This window comes from Chenopodium quinoa, unplaced genomic scaffold (genome assembly GCF_001683475.1).
Source record: "Chenopodium quinoa cultivar QQ74 unplaced genomic scaffold, ASM168347v1, whole genome shotgun sequence".
NCBI classification, from domain to species: domain Eukaryota; kingdom Viridiplantae; phylum Streptophyta; class Magnoliopsida; order Caryophyllales; family Amaranthaceae; genus Chenopodium; species Chenopodium quinoa.
This window is the reverse complement of record NW_018743574.1, coordinates 940,884-965,213: the sequence shown is the minus strand read 5'-3', so window position 1 is coordinate 965,213 and position 24,330 is coordinate 940,884. Positions and strand designations below refer to the sequence as shown.

General features: G+C 33.6%; 2 protein-coding genes across 2 annotated transcripts; both read left to right on the top strand.

The window, feature by feature from the left end:
• Positions 1-155: 155 nt before the first annotated feature.
• LOC110681860 (putative wall-associated receptor kinase-like 16) lies at positions 156-4,143 on the top strand. The gene is made up of 3 exons (XM_021858006.1): positions 156-1,552; positions 2,283-2,447; positions 2,704-4,143. Exons 1-3 carry the CDS (start codon positions 643-645, stop codon positions 3,915-3,917), a joined length of 2,289 nt encoding a protein of 762 aa, XP_021713698.1. The 5' UTR covers positions 156-642; the 3' UTR covers positions 3,918-4,143.
• Positions 4,144-11,890: 7,747 nt separating this feature from the next.
• Positions 11,891-14,916, top strand: LOC110681861 (wall-associated receptor kinase 5-like). Its single transcript, XM_021858007.1, has 3 exons — positions 11,891-12,847; positions 13,197-13,361; positions 13,512-14,916. The coding sequence occupies exons 1-3, from the start codon at positions 11,938-11,940 to the stop codon at positions 14,732-14,734; spliced, it is 2,298 nt and encodes a 765-aa protein (XP_021713699.1). The 5' UTR covers positions 11,891-11,937; the 3' UTR covers positions 14,735-14,916.
• The last annotated feature ends 9,414 nt before the right edge of the window (positions 14,917-24,330 follow it).

Here is a 24,330-nt window from a genome sequence, read left to right as displayed (position 1 = left end):
ATAATCATTTATGATGACCTTAATCATCTACTAGTAATTCAAAATTAAAAGTCAATGAATTTGTTGACTATCATTGCCTAGCCCAATGGCCAGATTAATTCTTTTTATTTCAGCCAAAGGGCCAAACAAAATAATTCTCTTATGGTCAGCCCAAGGTTCGAATAAACCCAGGCCAAGGTGTTAGACAAAACCTAAGAATTTGATTAAAAAAGAAGACGATAATTGTAAAACAGACAATATAAGACCTTTTGCTAAGTATGGAGATAATAGACACGCGCGGTTTATGTTTAGGAGATAGCAATGTCTCGATAGAAAAAATCAATACCACTCTGTCACATAAATTATATGCAATCGCAGTCTGATTACATAGGTTAACCTTAGTTCAACAAAGACCAAGTAATTCAGGGATTAAACTAGCTTGTTGTGCTAAAAGACATCAACTTCAATCTCAATCATCATTCCAAGTTTCCAACAACGTTCACTCTCAGGCAGTTCATTATTCCATTTTGCTATCCTTTTCTCTCTTGTGGTTGACTTTGATTTGTCGTCCATAAGCCATAAATAAGTAGATTAGGATATGTAAAACGACTCACCTTCTTAACTAACTAGCCAAAAAAAAAAAAAAAAAAAAAAACACTAAGCATGTTCGTTATACGATCTCTCTTTCTTCTCTTCTCATGGCTTTGGTTGAGTTTGGCTATGATCACATTTGCCGCCACCCCTATTGCGAAATCTGGTTGCCCAACTAAATGCGGAGACTTAACCATTCAATACCCATTTGGATTTGGGCTAGACGGAGCATGTTCCCTTAGTAGCATGTACAACATAAATTGTAACACCTCCTTTGACCCTCCGAAATCCTTCTTGGGTACGACTAACCTTGAGGTCTTGGATCTTTTCGATAATGGGCAGATGCGAATTCGAAACTATATGGCAACTAGGTGCTACCAAGGAGGGGAGATAGATAATTCCACAAGATCATCGAGTGTGGCATGGATTAATCTTGGCGATTTACCACTCGTGTTTTCAGACATAGAGAACAAGTTTGTCGTTGTAGGTTGCGATGACTTAGCTTTGATCAAAGGCACCTTGGGTCGTTCCTCGACCCCCTTTACAAGTGGGTGTGTTGCTGTGTGTGCTAGGCCTGATCAAGTGCTTAATGGATCGTGTACCGGGATTGGTTGCTGCCAAACATCCATTCCGAAGGGGCTCAAAACGTTTATAACATCAGTAACGAGCTTAGACAATCACACAAATGTGTCCTACTTCAATCCTTGTGGTCACGCTTTCGTGGCGGAGCAGAATAAGTTCACCTTTAATCTAGCAAATCTTTCTGATCCTATGTTTAGAAGCAGAATGAAGGATGAAATCCCGGTCATGCTCGATTGGTTTGTTGGGGTTAATCAGACCTGTAGTCAAGCCAAGGGGGATCCGGCTACATATGCTTGCCAACAAAATAGTGACTGCACCGATTTTGATAACGGATTAGGATATCGTTGTAGCTGTCTTTCTGGTTATCAGGGTAATCCTTACCTTAGCCCTGGTTGTACAGGTCAGTTCTTTTTTATATGTCGATCCCTTACTCTTAATTCTTTTGTTTTTATTTTTCCGCCCTATTTGACTTTTTATGGTTTTCAAGACGTGTCTTAAAACGAATATACACTATTTGTAAATTAATAAATATATAGTGAGATGAATCCAACAAGATTACAAAATCCACGTGACTATATATCTCTTATAAATCAATGATAATTAATAGTCAAGGTTTTAAAAGTTTGACCTAAATTAGGCTATGGGGCAAAAATTTAAGGATGTAAAGAGTAATGAAATATTATCCCACGATTTTTATTCTATGATTTACATTTTCCAAACAAAATTAATTTACACAATATTTTACCCCATTCAACATTCAAAACCGGTCAAACCAATGCACTAACAAAAATGGATTTAGTACATATTATTCATATGATTAATATAGTTTAACCTTTTTCATTATTCATTTATTCATGTACATGTAATTCAATGCAACTTTTAACAAAATAACCACGCCTCACAAGTCACAATGAAACCCTCATACAGGGTGATTTATTTTTTTGTCTTACTCCACAATCTCTCGAAATTCATTGTTACATTATTTTGCGCTTAACATGATACTTAATATAAACTTATTCGTCTGTGTCATTGTATATCCTCATCTTGTAACATAATCGAAGAGAATATCATAATCGTATTAATGGATGTATGATTGATTGTCCATAATGATTTTCGTCAAAATTTGGCAGATATTGATGAGTGCACAGGTTCAATCAAGCCTTGCTCTCATTTATGCTCTAATACCCTTGGCGGTTACAAATGCTCTTGTCCGAAAGGACACCGTGGTGATGCTCTTAAGAATGGCACTGGTTGTACAAGTGATAATTCACAATTCGTTACAAGGTTCAGTTTAGGTAATTGTTATGTTTTATGTATTTCTGGATTGAATGAGTAGTATTATTATCAAACGTTTATTTTTCTATATTTTGCTCTTGTTGTTTTTTTTTAATGGTCACACGAATGGGGGGCTGTGAGGAATCGAACCCCTTAAGAGGGGTGGGGAGCATCCCTCATCTCCTCACTCCTCAGTTATCTTTTGCTTTTTACACCAACATAATGTTAAAAATTGGGAACATAATAACCAAAATTTCGCCAAAATTGCTTTGGCAGGTATGAGCTTTGGAGTCATATTCTTGCTAATATTAGTGGGTTGGATTTATTTTAGCGCCAGAAGGAAGAAGCTTATGAAATTGAGAGAGAAGTTCTTTGAGCAAAATGGAGGACTTTTAATGAAACAACAACTTTCTCAAAAAGGAGGGACTATGGAGTCGTCCAAAATATTTTCTGCAGATGAATTAAAAGTCGCAACAAATAATTATAGTGAAGATCGTATTTTAGGTAAAGGTGGTTATGGTACAGTATACAAGGGGATTTTTAGGGATGGACGTGAAGTTGCAATTAAAAAATCAAAAGTTGCAGATGAATCCCAAGTTGAGTTGTTTATCAATGAAGTAGTCATCCTTACACAAATCAACCATCGAAATGTGGTAAAACTCTTAGGATGTTGTCTTGAGACCGAGGTACCTTTGCTCGTGTATGAATTCATCTCGAATGGTACTCTCTTTGAACATATCCATAAGAGTAAGGGTATCACATCTTGGCTTACTTGGGCAAATTGTATTAGACTTGCTGCAGAGGCTGCTGATGCGCTTGCATATCTTCATTCAGCCGCTTCAATACCAATTATTCATCGAGATGTTAAATCCACCAACATACTAGTAGACGAAAGTTATACGGCAAAAATAGCTGATTTTGGTGCCTCAAGGTTAATACCAATTGATCAAAGTCAGGTGACAACATTAGTTCAGGGGACAATGGGATATTTGGATCCAGAGTACTTCCATACAAGTCAATTAACGGAGAAAAGTGATGTTTATAGCTTTGGTGTTGTACTTGCCGAGCTCTTGACTAAAGAGAAACCTCTTTCATTTGAAAGAAAACAGGAAGAAAGAAATTTGGCTACATACTTTGTCCTATCATTGAAGGAAGATCGTTTAATGGAAATCCTTGATCCTCAGTTGGTGAGGGAAGCTAGTGAAGTGCAGCTAGTTACACTAGCAAAACTCGTTAAGAATTGCCTTAATGTCAAGGGTGAAGATAGACCTACCATGAAAGAAGTGGCTCTTGAACTAGAGGGTTTAAAAAAACAGAACAGGCATCCTTGGGCCGAGCACAATCACGAGGAGACAACCGGCTTAACTGGCCAACATGATCTTTACCCTGTGCCTTCAAATGGTTATAGTGGTAATCCAAGTACTGGAGAGTTCTCTGGACTGAATTCAATAGATATTAATATGATTACTAATTTGAACCACCCTCGTTAATGGTTAAATAATCATGCAAAAATTCTCCTTCTATCTTGAAGAAAAAAGTTTGAATTTGTAGACTATTATGTTATTCCATGTAAACCATATATAGAAATATTTAATCTTTGAATTGTTCTTTCCGATCCTATGTGACCATTCCATGTGTCGATTATACGTCCCTCATGTATCCAACTTTTAAACAAAACTGCTTCTATCAGATTTATGTCATCTGAAATTATTTTTCTTTCCATGGATTGAGAATAAAAATGGAAAAATTATACATATTACTTTGAAAGGAGCTCTGTTCTTGAAAGCAAAAACGATTATCATGTCACATGATCGGATAGTCTGATAGGAATTTGTGCTACTAGTAATGGAATAGCATGTTGTTTGGCCTAGACGGAGCATATATATACTCTGTATATATTAGTCCAACGACATGATTAGATTGCAGCACTTCCTTCAAATTCCCACACTACTAAAAATTGGCCAAATTGCGACCAGCGCAAACGGTCGCAAAAAAAAGTAAAAACGGTCGCAAAACATAATTGCGACCGGCAACGGGCGCAACATGGCGGTCGTTATTATTTTGGTCGCAAAAAAAATAATATTACGACCGTTTGGCGATCGAATATTTTTAACGGCCGTTTTACCTATTTTCAACGACCGTTAAAAAAACGGTCGCAAATATTGAATTTAGCAACCGTCATAAGCCGTCGCTAAAAGTATTAAAAAAAAAGAAAGAAAGAAAAAGACCCACCCTTAAACCCAGATCCCACCCAAACCACCACCACTGCCCACCCTACACAACCACTAGTCGCCGCCTCTACCCACCATTACCTTCATCCACCTTCAACCACTCATACCCACCACCACCCACCCTTAACCCAGAAATTCGAACACAACAATTAAACCCAGATTTTCGAATAAAAAAATTCAAACATAACAATTCCAACCCAGAAATTCGAACACAACAATTTAACCCAGAAATTCGAACAAAAAAATTCGAACACAACAATTTAACCCAGATTTTCGAACAAAAAAATTCGAACACAACAATTAAACCTAGAAATTTGAACAAAAAAATTCGAACACAACAATTAAACCCAAAAATTCGAACAACAAAATTCGAACACAAAAATTAAACCCAGAATTTCGAACGAAAAAATTCAAACATAACAATTAAACCCAGAATTTTAGTACAAAAAAATCAAATAAAAACGTACAATCGAACCTAAATTTGACAAATTAATCCACAAATCCGAACCTAAATTCAACAAAAAATTCGAATGTAAATTCGACAATTAAACCCACAAATTCGAACCTAAATTCAACAAAAAGTTCGAACCTAATTTCGACAATTAAATCCACAAATTCGAACCTAAATTCGACAATTAAACCCACAAATTCGAACATAAATAAATTAAACCCACCTTTATTAATATTTTTTCCTCTAATGGTTCATATGGTCGAATTCGACCACAAAAACTCCAGATCTGAATTTTTATGGTCGAATTTGACCATTAACACCATAAATCGGTTGTTGCTCGTTGAATTTATCAAAATTTATTTATTTCTCAGTTAAGAATCACCAAAGAAGATTAATTAAGGCAGCTAGCACTGGTGTAAAAGAGAACGGAGGTAAGAGAAGAAGAGGATAAAGGAAAAGGAGAAGAGGAAAAAGATCGGGGATAAGAGGAAACAAAAGGAGAAGGGGAAACTGATTAAGGAAAAAAGAAGAGGAAATAGAGAGAAGGAAGAGGAGAGAGGCGTGAGAAATGAAAAAAATGAGAGAGGGGAAGTGGAGCGGCTGTATGCTTATTAGGGTTAGGGTGTGCTTCTCTCCCCCTTTATATAACCCTTTTTTAAAAAAAAAAAATAGATTTTTTGCGACCGGCATTAGCGGTCGTAATTTTGCGACCGACTCTCAAATGGTCGCAATTGTAGAAATTTGCGACCGACTCTCAAACGGTCGCAATTGTAGAAATTTGCGACCATTAGTAACGATCGCAACAATATTATTTTTATTTTGAATTATTTTTTACATGTATTTTATTTTTAAAAACTATTTAAATGCCTTTGCGACCGCTTTAAAAACGGTCGCAAATTTAATATTTTGCGACCGTTTTCATGACGGTCGTAGAAAAACGGTCGCAAATTGGCCGAATTTTAGTAGTGCCATAATTGTTCATAAACATTTATCAACGAGGTTAGTAGCTTAGAAATAATCTGTGGTTTATACACACGGGTGTACAGTGCTCATCGTACATGTATTTGACAAAGAACATGTTTGTATTTGACAACAACATGCATTACCAAAGAACATACAGATATAATAAAAAAAAAACGAGATAAAAACTTAATAAAATTTTCTGAGGTGATAAAAAATCGAGTAGGGCCGGGCCATATCATATTTTCTCGTGCCCAAAACCTTAGAAAAGTAGCGGGTTTTCGGGTTTTTTTCGAGCCCGGTTCGAGATTTAACTAAAAATACATTTTTAGGTTTGCCCAAACCCACCCTATTTCGGGCCGGATCGGGTTGGGATGCGAGTCATGCCAATGTTGATCACCTCTTAAAAAATCCTTACCAAAGATATCATTTTCCCAAAAAATAGTTTTCTATCTCTCCAAAAAAAATCAACTTCCCATAATAATTTAGTTTTTGTACACTAATATTATTTTCAATTAAAAATAATTTAAGATTGCAATATCAAATTTCTAAATAACATATGTTAAAAGAACATAATTTATATTGTAAAGTACATATAGTTAATACCTAAATAACACACTAATCAAACTCAAAGAACATACGATTATAAAAGTAATTTAAATATGACATATGATAATAAAAATAGAATTTAGGCATCACTAGAACCTTAAAGAACATACACATCAAATTCAAAGAACATACTTTGTATTATTAAACCCAAAAAAAAATATGTTTATTAACATATGTTAAATAACATAAGTTATAATGTAAAGAACATATAATTTTACTCAAAGAACACACTAATCACACTCAAAGAACATATTAAAGGTATGTTCTTTGTCAAACATAGGTATGTTCTTTATCAAACATTATATGTTTTTTCCGCCTTTTTTTATTTACTCGGGTGCACCATGAAACTCTATATACTTGTTAATTTCTTACCAACTCTTCCTAACCCCCATTGTTCGTTTCAACATGTAGCCTCCACGTGAAGAATTTAGAGACAGAGAGGAGCTAACTATAAGTTTACAAATCTTGTAACAAACATCAGGAACATTTGCATGATACATGTTAATTTGTCTGATGCTATACCTTACTCATAAATTACCTTATGGTTAAAGCATTTCATTTGAAATGCTGGATTTGGGTCAAAGTTCATGTTTGGGTAAACCAAACATTTGGATTTAGAATTTTCCTAATTTCAACCCAATTAAAACGCTATTCCATATAAGAGAATTTGAAATTCAATCCAAAATCCTATCATTTGAAATCCCAAAAGTAAAAAAGATCAACATTTTGTTTTCTCTCTCTTTGTGCTCTTTGAGTGTCTCATATCAAGCTTTCTCTCTCTTCAAATTCTAGCGCGCTCTCTCTCTCTCTTCAACCTCTCTCACACAAGCTTTCTCTCTCCTCACGTGTTTTCTCTCTCCCCCTCTACTGTGAAATTACACTTCTAAATTAAACAATTAGATAATTGAAATAGGATTTGAGACCAAACCCTCAGAAGTTATCAACCTTTCACGTCCAGGGCGAAGGCAACTTCGAACTTGGCTAAGTGAGTCTAGAACTTGTGAATCCGGAATTTTGTAAAAAGGGAAGGTTTAGAAAGAGGGAGAAGAATAAGCTATTGCTTGAGAATTATTAAGGATTGTTGATGATTGTGAATGTTGATGATTGAAAACGAGAAGTTATGACCCTATTTATAAAGAAAATAGTACGAAAACGATGGAAAATAATCAGAATTTGAAACTAAATAAAACTGGCGACTGGGCCCAGCGCAAAACGACAAGCATCACGCATGGCGACAGGGTCTGTCGTTTGGCGCTAATTAAAAGATAAAACGCGCTTTGTACGGAATCCTTTTCTTAATATGATTAAGCAATTAAACTCCGTTCTTATCAATTTTAAATAAGATTTTATCATAATAAAAATTATTTTCTTAGAATGTGACTTGTTTTACACAATGCGTGGTTCCTACACCCAGGTGTATCATGCACATGGTACACCTGAATTTTGAATTTCAAATTTTAAATGAGGCTCTTTATATGACTATATAATGTTCTTTATAACAAAAATAATTTTTATTCTCTAAAATTATTTGACCTAAAAATAACTTAAGATTTCGTTTTTAAATTTCAAATTTTAAATTTATAAATTTTATTTTCAAAATTTTAGTTTTCAATTTTTTTTTTTATTTCATTCATATTTTTCACCTTTAATATATATAGTTACAATATTCATTTTAGGGTTGGTGTATATACTTTTCTTGTGATGTTCTATATGTGCTTTAATAATGTTTTCTATAAGAAAACATGATGTACTTTATAGTTGTTTGTAATGTACAATTATTTTTTAAAACTATATCTTTTTACTTATGTCCATAATTATATCATATAATGATTTTTATTAATTAGATTTTTTGACGGTTTATTTTAATTGTCCATGTTTTCTTTTTATTGTAATTGCAATGTACTTTTATCGTCACATAATGTTCATTGCTTATTGTGAAATGTTCTTTGAATTTTGTCTTTGGATCGTGGTAGATATATATCTATAAGTTATGTTCATTTCATAATATTATCATGTTCTTTAATAATATTACGGATGTTCTTTAGATCTGAAAAACAATCATCAATAGAGGAGATCTCAAAAGAATATCGTCATCAACCTTCACGATCCTGATTTTTTTAAAAAAAATATACGTAGTTAGTGATAATTAATATTAATATATATATATATATAGAATTAATAAATGATATATTATTTTTAAAAAATTATAATAATTCGAAGAACATACAGAATAAATCAAAGAACATAAAGGATAAAAATAAAGAACATTCATATAATTGTTCAATAACTATAATAACGAACATAAGTACAATTTATAGAGAACACCATCTTCATCATTTGACAAAATATAAAGAACATCATTTTCAACATTTGATAAAATAAAAGAACCAATCTTCAACCTTTGTCATATGGATCTCAAATTCATAAATATCAAAATTGAAAAAAAAAAACAACGATATTTTACAAAAGTCGTGCAAAATAATAATGAATTAAAATCAACCTAATAAGCGAAATCCTGAAATTATAATCATAACAAATAAAATCAAATTACCTTAGCTTCTCCGATTCATCGATTACAATGTTCTCATAATTTGCTCTGTATTTTTCTCTCTACAAAATTATAAACTTTATTCTCTCTTAATTCGAAATTGAAATATGGTGAAATTTAATTTTGAAAGTTATGTAAAAATGGAGAATATCACGTTGAATCCCATGAATTGTGGAAGAGATTTTTTTTGTAATAAAAACTGACAGCTTGCAAATAAAATGTTAAAAACGCGTCATTTAACACTAGGTGTACCATGAGCATGGTACACCCTAGTGTAATATACAATTTTCAGTTTTCCAATAAGAAAAAATATTGCTCAGATTTTGGCCTACTTTTGTTTTAGTTGTATATTAGATGCTACAATTAAAAAGTTGCAAAAATATCAAATTATGAAATTATAATACTTATCAATCAATAATCTATAAGTATATATATAACTATAGAGCACCGTGCATGACACGGGATATAACTTATTATTGACAAAAACAAATTAATGGATATGGAGTAATCTTATGGGAAGGAGTGGTGGGACAAAAAAACATATTGTCTACGACTGGAGTATTTGTTTTCTTCTGAACAAAATTAAAGAATACTCTATATCAAAAGGCTAGGAAAAGGTAATTGATAGAAATTATAATGTATAGATTATCATGCTTACCATGTTAGCAAGAATATTCTATACATAATGAATTAGTAAAGATAATATTCTATCAGTAATTGCAAAACAAAACAAAAAAGGTCAATGTTTGTTGGAAGCAGAATGAGCTGAGGTCAACACTTGCAGGGACATCGCATTCTATTCCAAAACATAAAATATGCATAGATCTACAAAAGTGGAAAACGTCCCCCCCACCCATTCCCCTCAAAACACAAACAAATATCACACAAATTATTCCCTCAATAGGTACTAATTTAATGAGTAAACGAGCGGATGATCACGTCAAATACAGAAAAAAACAACTTGCTTGATAATATGTGCACAAAACGAATACAATGGAGATAATTTAATGAGTAAACGAATCACAGTCCTCTAATTAATAAAATTCATCATATATTCATATATATACATCCATTTAATTGACTTTAAAATATACCTTTAAAAAAACATTAAGATAAAAAAAGAAAATAAAAAATCAACTTTTTTACCAATAGAAAATCTGATTGAATGATTAAACTTATAATTTATTTTAAGAATTTTTGTGAAAAAATCACTTTTTATAAGCAATTTATTGCAAGAAACCACCTTAATCAATTTTTTTTTTTTTTTTTTTTTTTTTTTGCAAATCATTACCTTAATGTGGAAAATGATTTTTTACCCCATTTTTCGACGTTGACTACCCATTCCACCCACGAAACCACCTCTCTCCCCAGCCCCACCCACGAAACCACCTCCCTCCCCAACACCACCCGCAAAATCACCCTTTAACAGCATTGACCACCCTAAACACACCCCTTTAATGGCGTTGACCACCATAAACACACCCCTTTAACGATGTTGACCACCCTAGACCCTCCTCTATAGCCCTAGCCACCCTTCTCCCCTCCGCTGTCAGCGCCGGCACCCCTAGGTCCTTCAACCCTAAATTAACACTCAAACCACCCTAAATTCATATTTCGCCAGGTGTTGGAAAGAAGGGAGTTTGATTTCGTTGGTGGGGATGAGGAGGGGAGGCGGTTTCGTGGGTGGAGCGAAGGAGGGGGTTATTTCGTGAATTGGGCTGGGAAGGGGAAGGTTTTGTGGGTGGGGTAAGGGTAGTCAACGCAGGAAAATAGGGTATGACCCCATTTTCCGACATAAAGGTATGGTTTTGCAAAAAAAAAAAAAAAATTGATTAAGGTGTGTTTTTGCAAAATAAAATTTTTAAGGTGGTTTATTGCAAAAAATTGCTTATAAAATGTGGTTTTTTTTTTGCAAAATTTCCATTATTTTATTTTATTTTTCTCTAAGTTTATCTTACTTTATGTTTTCAAATTTTACCTTTAATTCTTCAAAAAAAAAAAAAAAAAAAAAATTACCTTTAATTATTGTCAAATGATTGGTTTCTTGAAAATTAGAATTATATCTCACAATTATTTATCTTCATCTTCTTCTTTTTTCTCCTCCGATTTTTCTGGTTTTCTTTTATGGAGGATGGTTCATTTGTAATACTCGTATATAATACAGTAGAGTATTAGGATTAAAGTTTATAAACTAAACTCAAATGTGGGTTTTTAATGGAGATTGGAGATCAAAATACTTTGAACTTAGAAATTGCCTACGTGCTACTGCTATGTCAATGGCATAGTTCAGTTTTTTGCTTTAGATAGAAACTGAAAAACAGTTTTTCAATCATAATCAAGAAAACTTTTTTTTTTTTTCTTCATTTCTAGTTAAAATTTAAAGTCAATTGGATGAATAGACAAGATTAATCATTAAAAAACTAATTACATACAATTGCTACAATTTTATTGTAGCCATTGAATAGTCTTCTTAATGTAAAGTTAATTAGGCCACTTATATACTTCATCAACTAGTTTATTCGATAATCTCAATCATCCCAACTTGCATCCTGTTGAAAAATTATTTAGTGATTATTAATAAGTATTTATAGGGTCCAAGACTTTGGATGAATTTCGCCATAAGCCATAGACATCATCAAAAACTAGAAATGATGAGAGTGCAAACTTTATTTTCCCTCTCTTCATTATGTATATGGTATACATTTTTTGCCATGCTTTTTGTCATTAGTTTCGCCACCATTCCCATTGCCAAACCCGGCTGCCCAACTAAGTGCGGAAAGGTAACTATTCCGTATCCATTTGGCATCGGCTCAGAGAAAGGATGTTCCTTTAGCAAGTTCCACAGCATACATTGCAACAACTCCACTAATCCCCCAAAACCATTCATGTTAAGTAATTTTACTCATTCCCTGGAGATCATAGACATATCTCTAACCGGCCAGATGCGAATCAGGAATAGATTGGCCACAAAATGCTACCAGCCACGGCAGGTAATAGTACAATCCATAATGAGCAACGATGTAATAATATATCTAGATAATTTACCATTAGTGGTATCAGATACTGCAAACAAGTTCATCGGTATTGGTTGTGTTGATGACTTGACTATGATAATTGCAGAAAGTACACCGATACTTGTCCACATGAGTGGCTGTGGAGCTACGTGTAATACACCAGAGAATATGCATAAGCAAAATGATACGTCGTGTATGGGTAACGGTTGCTGCCAATTGGAGATCCCAAACAAAGGATTGAAACATGTAAGGATCATAACAGAATCTTTGATCGATGTTGGAAACACCACAAATAACAACGTATCCTATTGCAGCGCTGCCTTTTTAGCCGAGGTAAACGAATTCACCTTTAGCGTGGCCGATCTTTTTGGTAATAACGCAGGGTTTATAAAAAGAACAATTGACAATGTTCCGGTTGTGCTGGATTGGTATGTTGGTGTTAATGAGACGTGCCGAGAAGCTCAGCAGAATCGGTCAAGGTCCAGTTATGCTTGCATGGAGAATACCGACTGCACCGATGTTTACGGCGGCACTGATTTTGGGTACCGTTGCAGCTGTAGAACAGGTTACCAGGGTAACCCCTATCTCAGTCCTGGATGCACGACAGGTCAGTCTTCCTGCATAATTTCCATAACTAAAATTTCTGAGATTTTGAGGCCGGGTTTATTATAAACAATCCACTCAAACAATTGGCATCGTTTAGTTTAACTTTCAATTATTAACTAATGTTAGTGTATCAAGTTCTTTTTGTTGTCTCATTTATTTGTGTATGGTCAAACAAACACATACTTTGATAACAGATAAATCACAATTTTGCAATATATAGAAAAAACATCACAATTTATCCATTTTAAAACAACGTTGGGATATAATTAGGTGCAGGACATAACAGATTACAGATACATATCATCTCCTATATTACTTACTAAGTATTTCTCAATTTTTCCCTCTGGCAGATATTAATGAGTGTGAAGGTCCAATCAACCCCTGTACTCATATATGTAAGAACACCATTGGCAATTACACATGCTCTTGTCCTAAAGGATATAGTGGAACTGGCCGGAAGGATGGCGGCACCCCTTGTTTTAAAAATAAATCGAATACATTGAAGCTTGGTTTAGGTAAATCCCTTAAAATCTAAAAACTCACTCCTTATTTTAATGATAGTACAGAATATTGGTAAAATTATATCCTTACTATAGTAATTGATTGTACAATAATTTACTCTGTGACGAAAGCTAACAAGATTATACCAAAAATTGTTTGCGCAGGAATAGGCCTTGGACTCGCGTTCTTAATGTTTATATTTGGTTCGGTAAATCTATTCTTCAGAAGAAGGAAACTTATGAAAAAAAGAGAGAAATTCTTTGAGCAGAATGGAGGGGTATTATTGTCCCAACAACTTCATCCAAATGGAGGAACTATGGACTCATCTAAAATATTTTCTATTGAAGAACTACAAAAAGCAACAAATAATTATCACGAAGATCGTATTTTAGGTAAAGGTGGTTATGGTACAGTATACAAGGGGATTCTTAAGGACGGACGTGAAGTTGCAATAAAGAAATCCCGAGTGACTGATCGAACACAAGTTGAGCAATTCATAAACGAAGTTGTTATTCTAACTCAAATTAACCATCGAAATGTGGTTAAACTCTTAGGATGTTGTCTTGAAACCGAGGTTCCTTTGCTCGTGTATGAATTTATCTCGAACGGTACTCTCTTCGAACATATCCATAGAAATAAGGGTGTCACGTCTTGGCTTACTTGGGCTAACTGCATCAAGCTTGCTGCGGAGGCTGCTGATGCACTTTCATATCTTCATTCAGCGGCTTCAATACCAATCATTCATCGAGATGTTAAATCCAGCAATATCCTATTAGACGAAAATTACACTGCTAAGATATCTGATTTCGGTGCTTCAAGGTTAGTTCCAATTGATCAAACTCAGGTGACAACATTAGTTCAAGGGACATTAGGATATTTAGATCCAGAGTACTTCCAAACAAGTCAACTGACAGAAAAAAGTGATGTTTATAGTTTCGGAGTTCTACTTGCTGAACTCTTAACAAGAGAAAAGCCTCTTTCCATAGAAAGGAAAATGGAAGAGAGAAATTTGGCAATATATTTTATTCTCTCAGTTAAAGAAGGTCGATTGATGGAAATCCTTGATCCTCAGTTGGTTAGGGAAGCTAACGAAGAGCAACTAATTACAATGGCGAATCTAGCTATGAAATGTCTTTACGTCGTGGGTGAAGATAGGCCAACTATGAAGGAAGTGGCCCTTGAGCTCGAAGGATTAAGGAGTCAAAATAGGCATCCTTGGGCCGATCAGAGCCATCAGGACGAGACAAGCAATTTAACAAACCAAAATGATCTTTATCCGATGCCCTCGAATGCTAATTATAATGGTAATCCAAGCACCGGAGAATTCACGACTGGACAGTACACAATGCAAATCGATATGATTAACGAAATGAACCACCCTCGCTAAGGCTTGAGTCATGCATGATTAAGGAATATACGAAGAAAAGCCATCATAATCCGGATATATATAGTTAGATGTTTTGGGTTTCTTTATGTTGTTTCCTTTAAATTGTTAATTGTTCCTTCTGCTAAGTAAAAATTTGATTGATCTAAATACATTATACGACCTCATGAAGTGTATAAAGACAAGTCCTCAAACTTTACTTGATTGCTAATCCCTTATCTTGAACACTAAGGGTCTGTTTACATTTACTGAAATGAGCTGAACTGAACTGCTGATTAGAGCTGAATTGAACTGATTGGAGCTGAACTGAACTGAACTAAGCTTAAATAAATATTTTATGAGAGAGGGAAATTAAGAGCTGAACTGAACTGAACTGAACTGATTGGAGCTGAATTGAACTTAACTAAAATGATTGGAGCTGAACTGAACTGAAATTAAGTAAGTGTGAACAGGCCCTAATACACATAAATATGCATTTATAAAACTATCATCAATACATGTTAAACTATAAAAGTTCATTTTTTTGTCAAAAAAAAATAAAAAAATAAAAAAATAATTCATTTTATTTATTTTCTCTGAATTAACCCCTTTGTAAATTATTAGGATTACCCTACAATTTTTTATTTTTGAGATACATTTTAAAAATTAAGAAACTAGGTTAAGGCCCTGTTTCATTCACCTTAATTTTGCTGGACTGAAATTATTTTTACTGAAGTGATCGAACTTATTTTTACTGAACTGAAATTATTTTTACATATTTTCTATTATAATTATTCTTTAAGAAAACTGAATTTTACTGAACTGAAATTATTTTTACTTAATATTATTTTTTTAAGGTGAAGAGAACAGGGCCTAAGACCCATACCATGCACGGTAATAAGTCCAAAGCCAATAGCTAGCTTATTATTTTAAATATAAATAAATATATATATATATATATATATTAAAAAAACAAAACAAAATTCGATAGATATACATATAAAAAATATAAAATAAAATATAAATTTGGGAGATAATCCTATTTGAGAAATAACACAACATTTAATACACAATTTTCATTAGAGAACAGATTAAAAGATAAATAAAAACAACTTTTTTTGAAGAAAAAATGGTAACTATTAGAGTTTTCTCCATATTTACATTTTTTTTTACAGAGAATCTACGTATTTAAAAAAAAAGTTCTATATTTAAAAAAGACTTGAAAAATAGTTTTACTTGAAAATTTATCTCACAAATTGGTGTACAAAATCAATCATGTACTTCATTCATCAGCTTTTGTTTTTTTTTTTAAATTTTTTTTTATTGTGTTGTTCATTTGAGGTTTCTCTCTACTACTCATTTTCAAAATGAAAAGTGCATTATCCACTGTCAAGAAGATGAACAACGGCTTAGCTTTCATTGATTTTGTGTTTGAGGACCAACTCAATCAAAAGCTTAAACTGATGGTTGAGGCCCAGGAATATGTTTCATACTCTATCATTTTGCATTTCAATATTTGTAATACAAGACCTAGGAAGATCAATAGGTCATCAGCTAGGCAACTACCAAAAATAAATAATCATAATTTATATAAGATAATATTTTCCATAATTATTAATCCTAAATATATCTCACTAGTCACTATCCATGGTAGAAATAGGTAATAACATACTTCGTATTTAATTTCCACACGGTAGATAGGGGCAAAGGCAGGATATGGGAATGAACTGAGTAGGTTGTGACTTGACTTATAAATATATTTAGGGGAAAAAACTAATTCCATTTTACTTTTGTAAAGCTAACGTCACAAATCTCTTAGAAACTTCAACAATAAATACTATTCTAGCTAATAAATTTAAATTGAATAAATGAAAAGTAATAAAAAAAAATATATCTCAAAGAAACTTCAACAATAAATACTATTCTGTAATAAGTTAAATAAAAGAAAAGTAAAAAAATAAAAGTGATGCAAGCTAAGAAAGAAAAAATAAAATAAATGCATATGCAAGAGATTAGAATCAAACCCATGACTAGTGCAAATAAGTAGTCAATTCACATCCATGTACTCTGTATTATAATATATTCATAAGAATTAAAAACTAACCTTTGATTTGTGCTTCTCATAAACAAATCAACAAAATGAATACAAAATGAACCGGAGAAGATTCCTTCAAATTGGGATGTTGTATGGTATTCATTCTTAAAATATATGACTCACTATATTTAATTTTCATTGGTTCATTTTTTTTTAAGAGGTTGATTTTTTTTTTTATATATATATTATTTAGCCAGTTTAACTTATTAAAAATGATTTTATTTACCTAAAATATGTATTTTTTTGGAAATTAAGTTAAATTTTTAGTTTAAAAATTCAAATAATTAATATTTGAAAAGAATTTTTAAATTTTTTTTTATCACGTTCATATGTGATTGGCCACACCTAGAGCTGTCAATTTGGGTAAACGGATTGGGTTTTGGTCGGGTAAGAGTGGGTCGGGTCAATTCGAATTAATTCCATAACCTACGTGGGTCGGGTTTGGGTTGGGTCATTTTTGAGTCGGGTCACGTTGGGTCATACTTCTTACCGGGTTTGGGTCGGGTTTAGGTCGGGTTAATAACAGGTGGGGTTACATTCGGGTCGAGTGAACAATAGGTCGGTTTAATTCGGGTTTTCACATGTTAAAACGGGTTAGGGTAATTCTCATAGTCGAGTCGGGTTCGGTTCAAGTCAATAATTTGCCGGTTAGAATCAGGTCGGGTCATTCTCGGGTTTGAGTCGGGTTCAGTTCTAGTCAATAATTTGCGGATTATAATCAGGTCGGGTCATTTTCAAGTCGGGTCATTCTCGGGTTCAAGTCGTCGGGTTCGGTTCAAGTCAATAATTTGCGGGTTATAATAAGGTTGGGTCATTTCCAAGTCGGGTCATTCTCAGATTCAAGTCAGGTTATGTTCAAGACAATAATTTGCAGGTTACAATCAGGTCGGGTAATTTCCAAGCCAGGTCATATTCGGGTTTAACTAACTATAAATAGATAATTATCATTTTTATCAAGCTAATTATTTCCTTTGACTATAATATATATGACAATATACTAGAGAACTATAGTCTATAATTTAGGATGATATTTATCTTCTTTGACCATACAACAAATATATACTATATTTAACTATTAAATTTAAGGATGATGCTCCTTCCCTTTGCTGACTGGACCGACTTGGTCCCTAGATAAAATGCTTTGATCAATAATAATAAGGTGGTCTAAACTGCATTTAAGGTGATTTGAAATCGGGTCAGGAACAATTTGGGTTGAATTTAGGTCGGGTCAATAACAAGTCGTGTTAATTTCGAGTCGGGTGAGTAACATTTCAGGTTGAATTTTTGGGTCGGGTAAATAATAGATCTGGTAAAATTCGGGTCGGTTCAATAACAAGTCGGGTTGAATTTGGCTAGGTCAATAACAAGTCGGTTGATTTTGGGTCGGGCTTGTAACAAGTTGGGTTAAATTCGGGCCGGGTTAGGAACAGGTCGGGCTGAATTCAGGTCAGGTAATAAGTAACAAGTCAGATTAAATTCGGGTTTTGACGGATTAAAATGGGTTAGGGTCAATTTCGGTTCAAGTCGGGTTCAGTGCAAGTTAATTAAATTGGTCGTTATAAACCGGTAATTCAGTGCAAGTTGTAAATTGGCCATTTACCAGCAAATTGGATGGTTCCACACATCCAATTGGAATTTTGTAGGGTATTAAGGACCATGGTAAAAATTTAGGCAATTTTTATTTTCCGGCAAAAAAAAACTTAAATAATTCCAAAATTGAAGGATAATAGCCACGCTTTTTGAGAAATTTTGGAGGTTTCGGGGTCCGGTATCAAAAAATTATTTAAATTCTATGGGATTTATCTCGGGTTCATATAATTCCGTATGAAACCATATATGATCATTATTTGTTGTCAAAAATGTTCGTAATATGCTTGAATTAATGAAAGCAGTGCAAGTTGTAAACCGGTAAATTGGCCGTTTAACAGCAAATTGGATGGTTCTACACACCCAATTGGACTTCCGAAATGTATTAGGGACTATGATAAACATTTCGGCAATTTTTATTGCCGGGCGAAAAATAAAGTCAAAAAATTCCAAAATTGAAGGCTAATATCCATGTTTTTTGAAAAAAATTCAGAGTTTCGGGGCTAAGTGTAGAAAAGTCTTGATATTTTAGAGGATACATCTCAGGGTCATATAATGCCATTTGGAACCATAAATAATCATTATATGATGTCATAAATTTTCGTAGTATGCTCGAGGTAATGAAATATGTGCTAGATAAAAACCAGTAAAGTGGTCGTTTAAAGGTAAATTGGATGGTTCCACCAACCCAATTGGACTCCTGGAGGATATTAGGGATCATGGTAAACATTTCTGCAATTTTACTTTCGGGCGAAAAAAAAAGTCAAAAAATTCAAAAATTGAAGACTAATATCCATGCTTTTGGAGAAATTTTGGAGGTTTCGGGGCCCGATGTCGAAAAGCATTGAGATTTAAAGGAATACGTCTCGGGTTCATATAATGTCGTTTGGAACCATATATGATAATTATATGTTGTCATAAATGTTCGTGGTAGACTTGAGTTAATGAAATCGGTGCAAATTGTAAACCGGTAAATTGGTCGTTTAAAGGCAAATTGGATGGTTTCACCCAGTCAATTGGACTCCCGGAGGGTATTAGGGAACATGGAAAAAATTTAGGCAATTTTTATTTCCGGGCGAAAAAAAGTCAAAAAATTCCAAAATTGAAGACTAATATCCACGCTTTTTTAGGAATTTTGGAGATTTTGGGGTTCGGTGTCAAAAAGTCTTGAAATTCTAGGGGATACATTTCGGGGTCATATAATGTCGTTGCTTGGGAACCATATATGATCATTATTTGATATCATAAATGTTCGTGGTAGTATAGGGTTTACTTAATGTAATCGTTGCAAGTTGTAAACCGGTAAATTGGTTGTGTTAAAGGCAAATTGGATGGTTCCACCCACCCAATTGGACTACCGGAGGGTATTTAGGACCATGGTAAACATTTCGGCAATTTTTATTTTTAGGCGAAAAAATAGTCAAAAATTTCCAAAATTGAAGGCTAATTGTCCACGGTTTTTGAGAAATTTTAAAGGTTTTGAGGCCTGGTGTCGAAAAATCTTTAGATTTGGGGGTATACAAATCGGGGTCCTATAATGTCGTTTGGAACCATATATGATCATTATATGTTGTCATAGATGTTCGTGGTAGGCTTGAATTAATAAGGAAATCGGTGCAAGTTGTAAACTGGTAAATTGGCCTATTAACAACAAATTGGATGGTTCCACACACCCAATTGAACTTCTGGAATGTATTAGGAAATATGGTAAACATTTCGGCAAATTTGTTTCCGGGCGAAATAAAAGTAAAAAAAAATTCCAAAATTGAAGGCTATTATCCACGTTTTTTGAAAAAAATTTAGAGGTTTTGGGGTCCAGTGTAGAAAAGTCTTGTTATATTAGGGGATACATCTGGGGGTCGTTTGGAACCATAAATGGTCATTATATGATGTCATAAATGTTCGTAGTATGCTTGAGGTAATGAAATATGTGCAAGATGAAAACCAGTAAATTGGTCGTCTAGAGGCAAATTGGATGGTTCCACCAACCCATTTGGACTCCCGGAGGATATTAGGGATCATGGAATATTTCTTCACTTTTTATTTCCAAGCGAAAAAAATTCAAAAAATTTCAAAATTGAAGACTAATATCAACGCTTTTTGAGAAATTTTGGAGGTTTTAGGGTTAGATGTCGAAAAGTTTTGAAATTCTAAGAGATATATCTAGGGGTCATGTAATACCGTTTGAAACCATATATGATCATTATATGTTGTCATATATGTTCGTGGTTGGCTTGAGTTAATAAAATCGATGCAAGTTGTAAACCGGTAAATTGGTCGTTTAAAGGTAAATTGTATGGTTCGACCCAACTAATTGGACTCCCGGAGGGTATTAGGGACCATGGTAAACATTTTAGCAATTTCCATGAGAAAAAAAAGTCAAAAATTTCCAAAATTGAAAACTAATTTTTACGGCTTTTGAGAAATTTTGGAGGTTTTGGGCCCGGTGTCGAAAAGTCTTGAAATTCTAGGAGATATATCTCGGGGTCTTATAATGTCGTTTTGAACCATATATGATCATTATTTGTTGTCATAAATGATCCTGGTTGGCTTAAGTTAATGAAATCGGTGCAAGTTGTAAACCGGAAAATTGATCTTTTAAAGGCAAATTAGATGGTTCCACCCACCCAATTGGACTACCGGAGGGTATTAAGGACCATGGTAAACATTTCGTCAATTTTTATTTTTTGGCGAAAAAAGTCAAAAATTTTCAAAATTGAAAGCTAATGTCCACGGTTTTTGATAAATTTTAAATGTGTCTAGACCCGTTGTAAAAAAATCAAGATATTTTGGGGTATACATATGAGGGTCATATAATGTCGTTTGGAACCATATATGATCATTACATGTTGTCATAGATGTTCGTGGTAGGAAATCGGTGCAAGTTGTAAACCGATAAATTGGTCGATTAACAACAAATTGGATGGTTCCACACACCCAATTGGATTTTCGGAATGTATTAGAGACCATGGTAAACATTTTGGCAAATTTTATTTCCTGGCGAAAAAATGGAAAAAAATTCCAAATTTGAAGGCTATTATCCACGTTTTTTTAAAAAAAATTTAGAGGTTTTGGAGCCCAGTGTAGAAAAGTCTTGATATTTTAGGGGATACATCTCAGGGTAGTTTGGAACCATAAATGATCATTATATAAGTCATAAATGTTCGTAGTATGCTTGAGGTAATGAAATCTGTGCAAGATGAAAACCGGTAAATTGGATGTTCATAGGCAAATTGGATAGTTCCACCAACCCATTTGGACTCCCAGAGGATATTAGGTACCATGGTGAACATTTCGATAATTTGTATTTCTAGGCAAAAAAAAAGTCAAAAAATTCCAAAATTGAAAACTAATATCCACGCTTTTTGAGAAATTTTGGAGGTTTTAGAGCCTAATGTCGAAATGTTTTGAAATTCTAAGGGATATATATCTCGGGGTCATATAATGCCGTTTGGAACCATATATGATCATTATATGTTGTCATAAATGTTCGTGGTAGGCTTAAGTTAATGAAATCGGTGCAAGTTGTAAACCGGTAAATTGGTCGTTTAAAGGCAAATTGGATTGTTCGACCCAGCTAATTGCTGGACTCCCGGAGGGTATTAGGGACCATGGTAAACATTTTGGCAATTTTTATTTCTGTGCGAAAAAAAGTCATAATATTCCAAAATTGAAGACTAACAATATCCACGCTTTTTGAGAAATTTTGGAGGTTTCGGGGCCCGATGTCGAAAAGTCTTCAAATTCTAGGGGATACATCTTAGGGTCATATAATGTCGTTTGGAACAATATATGATCATTATTTGTTGTCATAAATGTTCGTGGTAGACTTGAGTTAAAGAAATCGGTGCAAGTTGTAAACCGGTAAATTGATCGTTTAACGACAAATTGGATAGTTCCACCCACCCAATGGGACTCCCGGACGGTATTAGGGATCATGGTAAACATTTCGGCAATTTTATTTCCAGGCGAAAAGAGTCAATAATTACAAAATTGAAGGCTAATACACCCTTTTTGAGAAATTTTGGAGGATTCGAGGTCAGGTGTCTAAAAGTCTTGAAATTCTAGGGGATAAATCTCGGGGTCATATAATGTCGTTTGGAGCCATTTATGATCATTATATGCTGTCATAAATGTTTGTGGTGGGCTTGATTTAATACGATAAATTGGCCGTTAAAAGACAAATTCGATACTTCAACCCACCCAATTGGACCCCTGGAAGATATTAGGGAACATAGTAAACATTTTGGAAATTTTTTTTGGTTCGGGGATGATGGTACAAATTCAACCTAAAAGAGATTGAACCTGCCCTAATAATAGGCCTCTACTTTATTCTGATCGTATTCATGTGCGCTTTTTAATTAACATGCAATCATTAGATTAACCCTAAACCTGTTTATCTATGTTGGTTGAATATTAATGCATAAATAAACTATTATTGGCGATCACTTGAATTATAATCAAATTAACCCTAAACAAGATTATTAATTATCTTATTAAGCGTGATTACAAGTACCAAATTCCCTTTAAACCTGCATAAAAGGCGTGATCAAGCAATAACAAAATAAAATATAATATATATCAAGCAACAATAATAATCATAATAATAATAATAATCATAAATAAAATAATCATCATCAAAATAATAATAATAATAATAATAATAATAATAATCATAAATTATAACAATTATAATCATAATCATGTTCATGTTAATATTAAAGCATAATAAAAATAGCAAGATCCTAGGCATGATACTAACAAGATTAATAGCAAACCCTAGCATGTCACTAAGCAATAAAAATCAAATCTTTAACCCTAACATGATACTAACAATCATAAATATTAGGAAGAGAATAAAAGGCATCATAGCAATCATATTTAATATTAAAATTACCCTAGACATGATACTAGGAATATCATAACAACAATTTAAACATGATTTCTACATCATAACATCAATTAAACCCATTAAAGCACTTACTTTGATGCCTCGTACCTCTTTCTAATAACAAAATACACACGTTAGTAACTTCAAGGAAAATAATAATCAAACAATTAAATTAAATAATTAAAAGAGAGATTTAGGACCAAACCCTCAGAAATTAAAACCTTTCACGTCTAGGGCGAAGACAACTTCGAATATGGCTAGGTGTTTCTAGATCTTGCGAATGCGGAATTTTGTATTTGAGAAAAGCAAAGTTTTTAAAAGAAAGAAAGAGATGAATGATTTAGAGAATTGGTGAATGAATGGAGAGAATTGGTGAATTTTCGTGAATGAAAAAGGAGTTTTTAATCGATATTTATAGAGAAAATCAGCCAAAAAAGATAAATTAACAAAAAAGAGTCTGACACTCAGAAAACAGAGCTGGCGCCAACCCTGGCTAGCTGGCGCCAGGCACCAGCACTAGCCACTACAAGAAAAAGGGGTATTAGCGACGGATAAAGTAGTCGCAAATCCGTCGCAAAAATGGATTTGCGACGGATTAGCAACTACTTTGGTTAGTTGGCAAAGACCTCGTCGCAAATCCATTTTTGCGACTAATTTTTGAATAGTCACAAATTTTGCAACGGATTTGCAACAACTTTGCAACTGTCATTTAGTGACTAACTCTTAAATTTTAGCAACTAAATTATTGTCCGTTGTAAAATATTAGCGACGGATTAGCAACTACGGAAACTAATGTTTTAAAATTCTTTTTGCGACGGATTAGCAACTACAAGACCAAATTTTGCGACTAAGAGACAACTTTTGCGACTACAGAGACTAATTTCTTTGCGATGGATTTGCAACTAGAGGCCAAACTTTTGCGACTATAGAGACTAAATTGTTTCGGGACGAATTAGCGACTAATTTTTGTGACTACCAAAACTAGTTTTTTGCAACAAACTAGCGACTACTGAGTCTAATTATTGCAACATACCAATTAGTCTCCAT

Excerpts from the sequence above, each read along its gene's own strand:
- LOC110681860 (XM_021858006.1), top strand. The coding sequence starts at position 643 with ATGTTCGTTATACGATCTCTCTTTCTTCTCTTCTCATGGCTTTGGTTG. Across the intron at positions 1,553-2,282 it reads CCTTAGCCCTGGTTGTACAG|ATATTGATGAGTGCACAGGT; the intron begins GTCAGTTCTTTT and ends AAAATTTGGCAG. Across the intron at positions 2,448-2,703 it reads CGTTACAAGGTTCAGTTTAG|GTATGAGCTTTGGAGTCATA; the intron begins GTAATTGTTATG and ends TTGCTTTGGCAG.
- LOC110681861 (XM_021858007.1), top strand. The coding sequence starts at position 11,938 with ATGCTTTTTGTCATTAGTTTCGCCACCATTCCCATTGCCAAACCCGGC. Across the intron at positions 12,848-13,196 it reads CAGTCCTGGATGCACGACAG|ATATTAATGAGTGTGAAGGT; the intron begins GTCAGTCTTCCT and ends TCCCTCTGGCAG. Across the intron at positions 13,362-13,511 it reads TACATTGAAGCTTGGTTTAG|GAATAGGCCTTGGACTCGCG; the intron begins GTAAATCCCTTA and ends TTGTTTGCGCAG.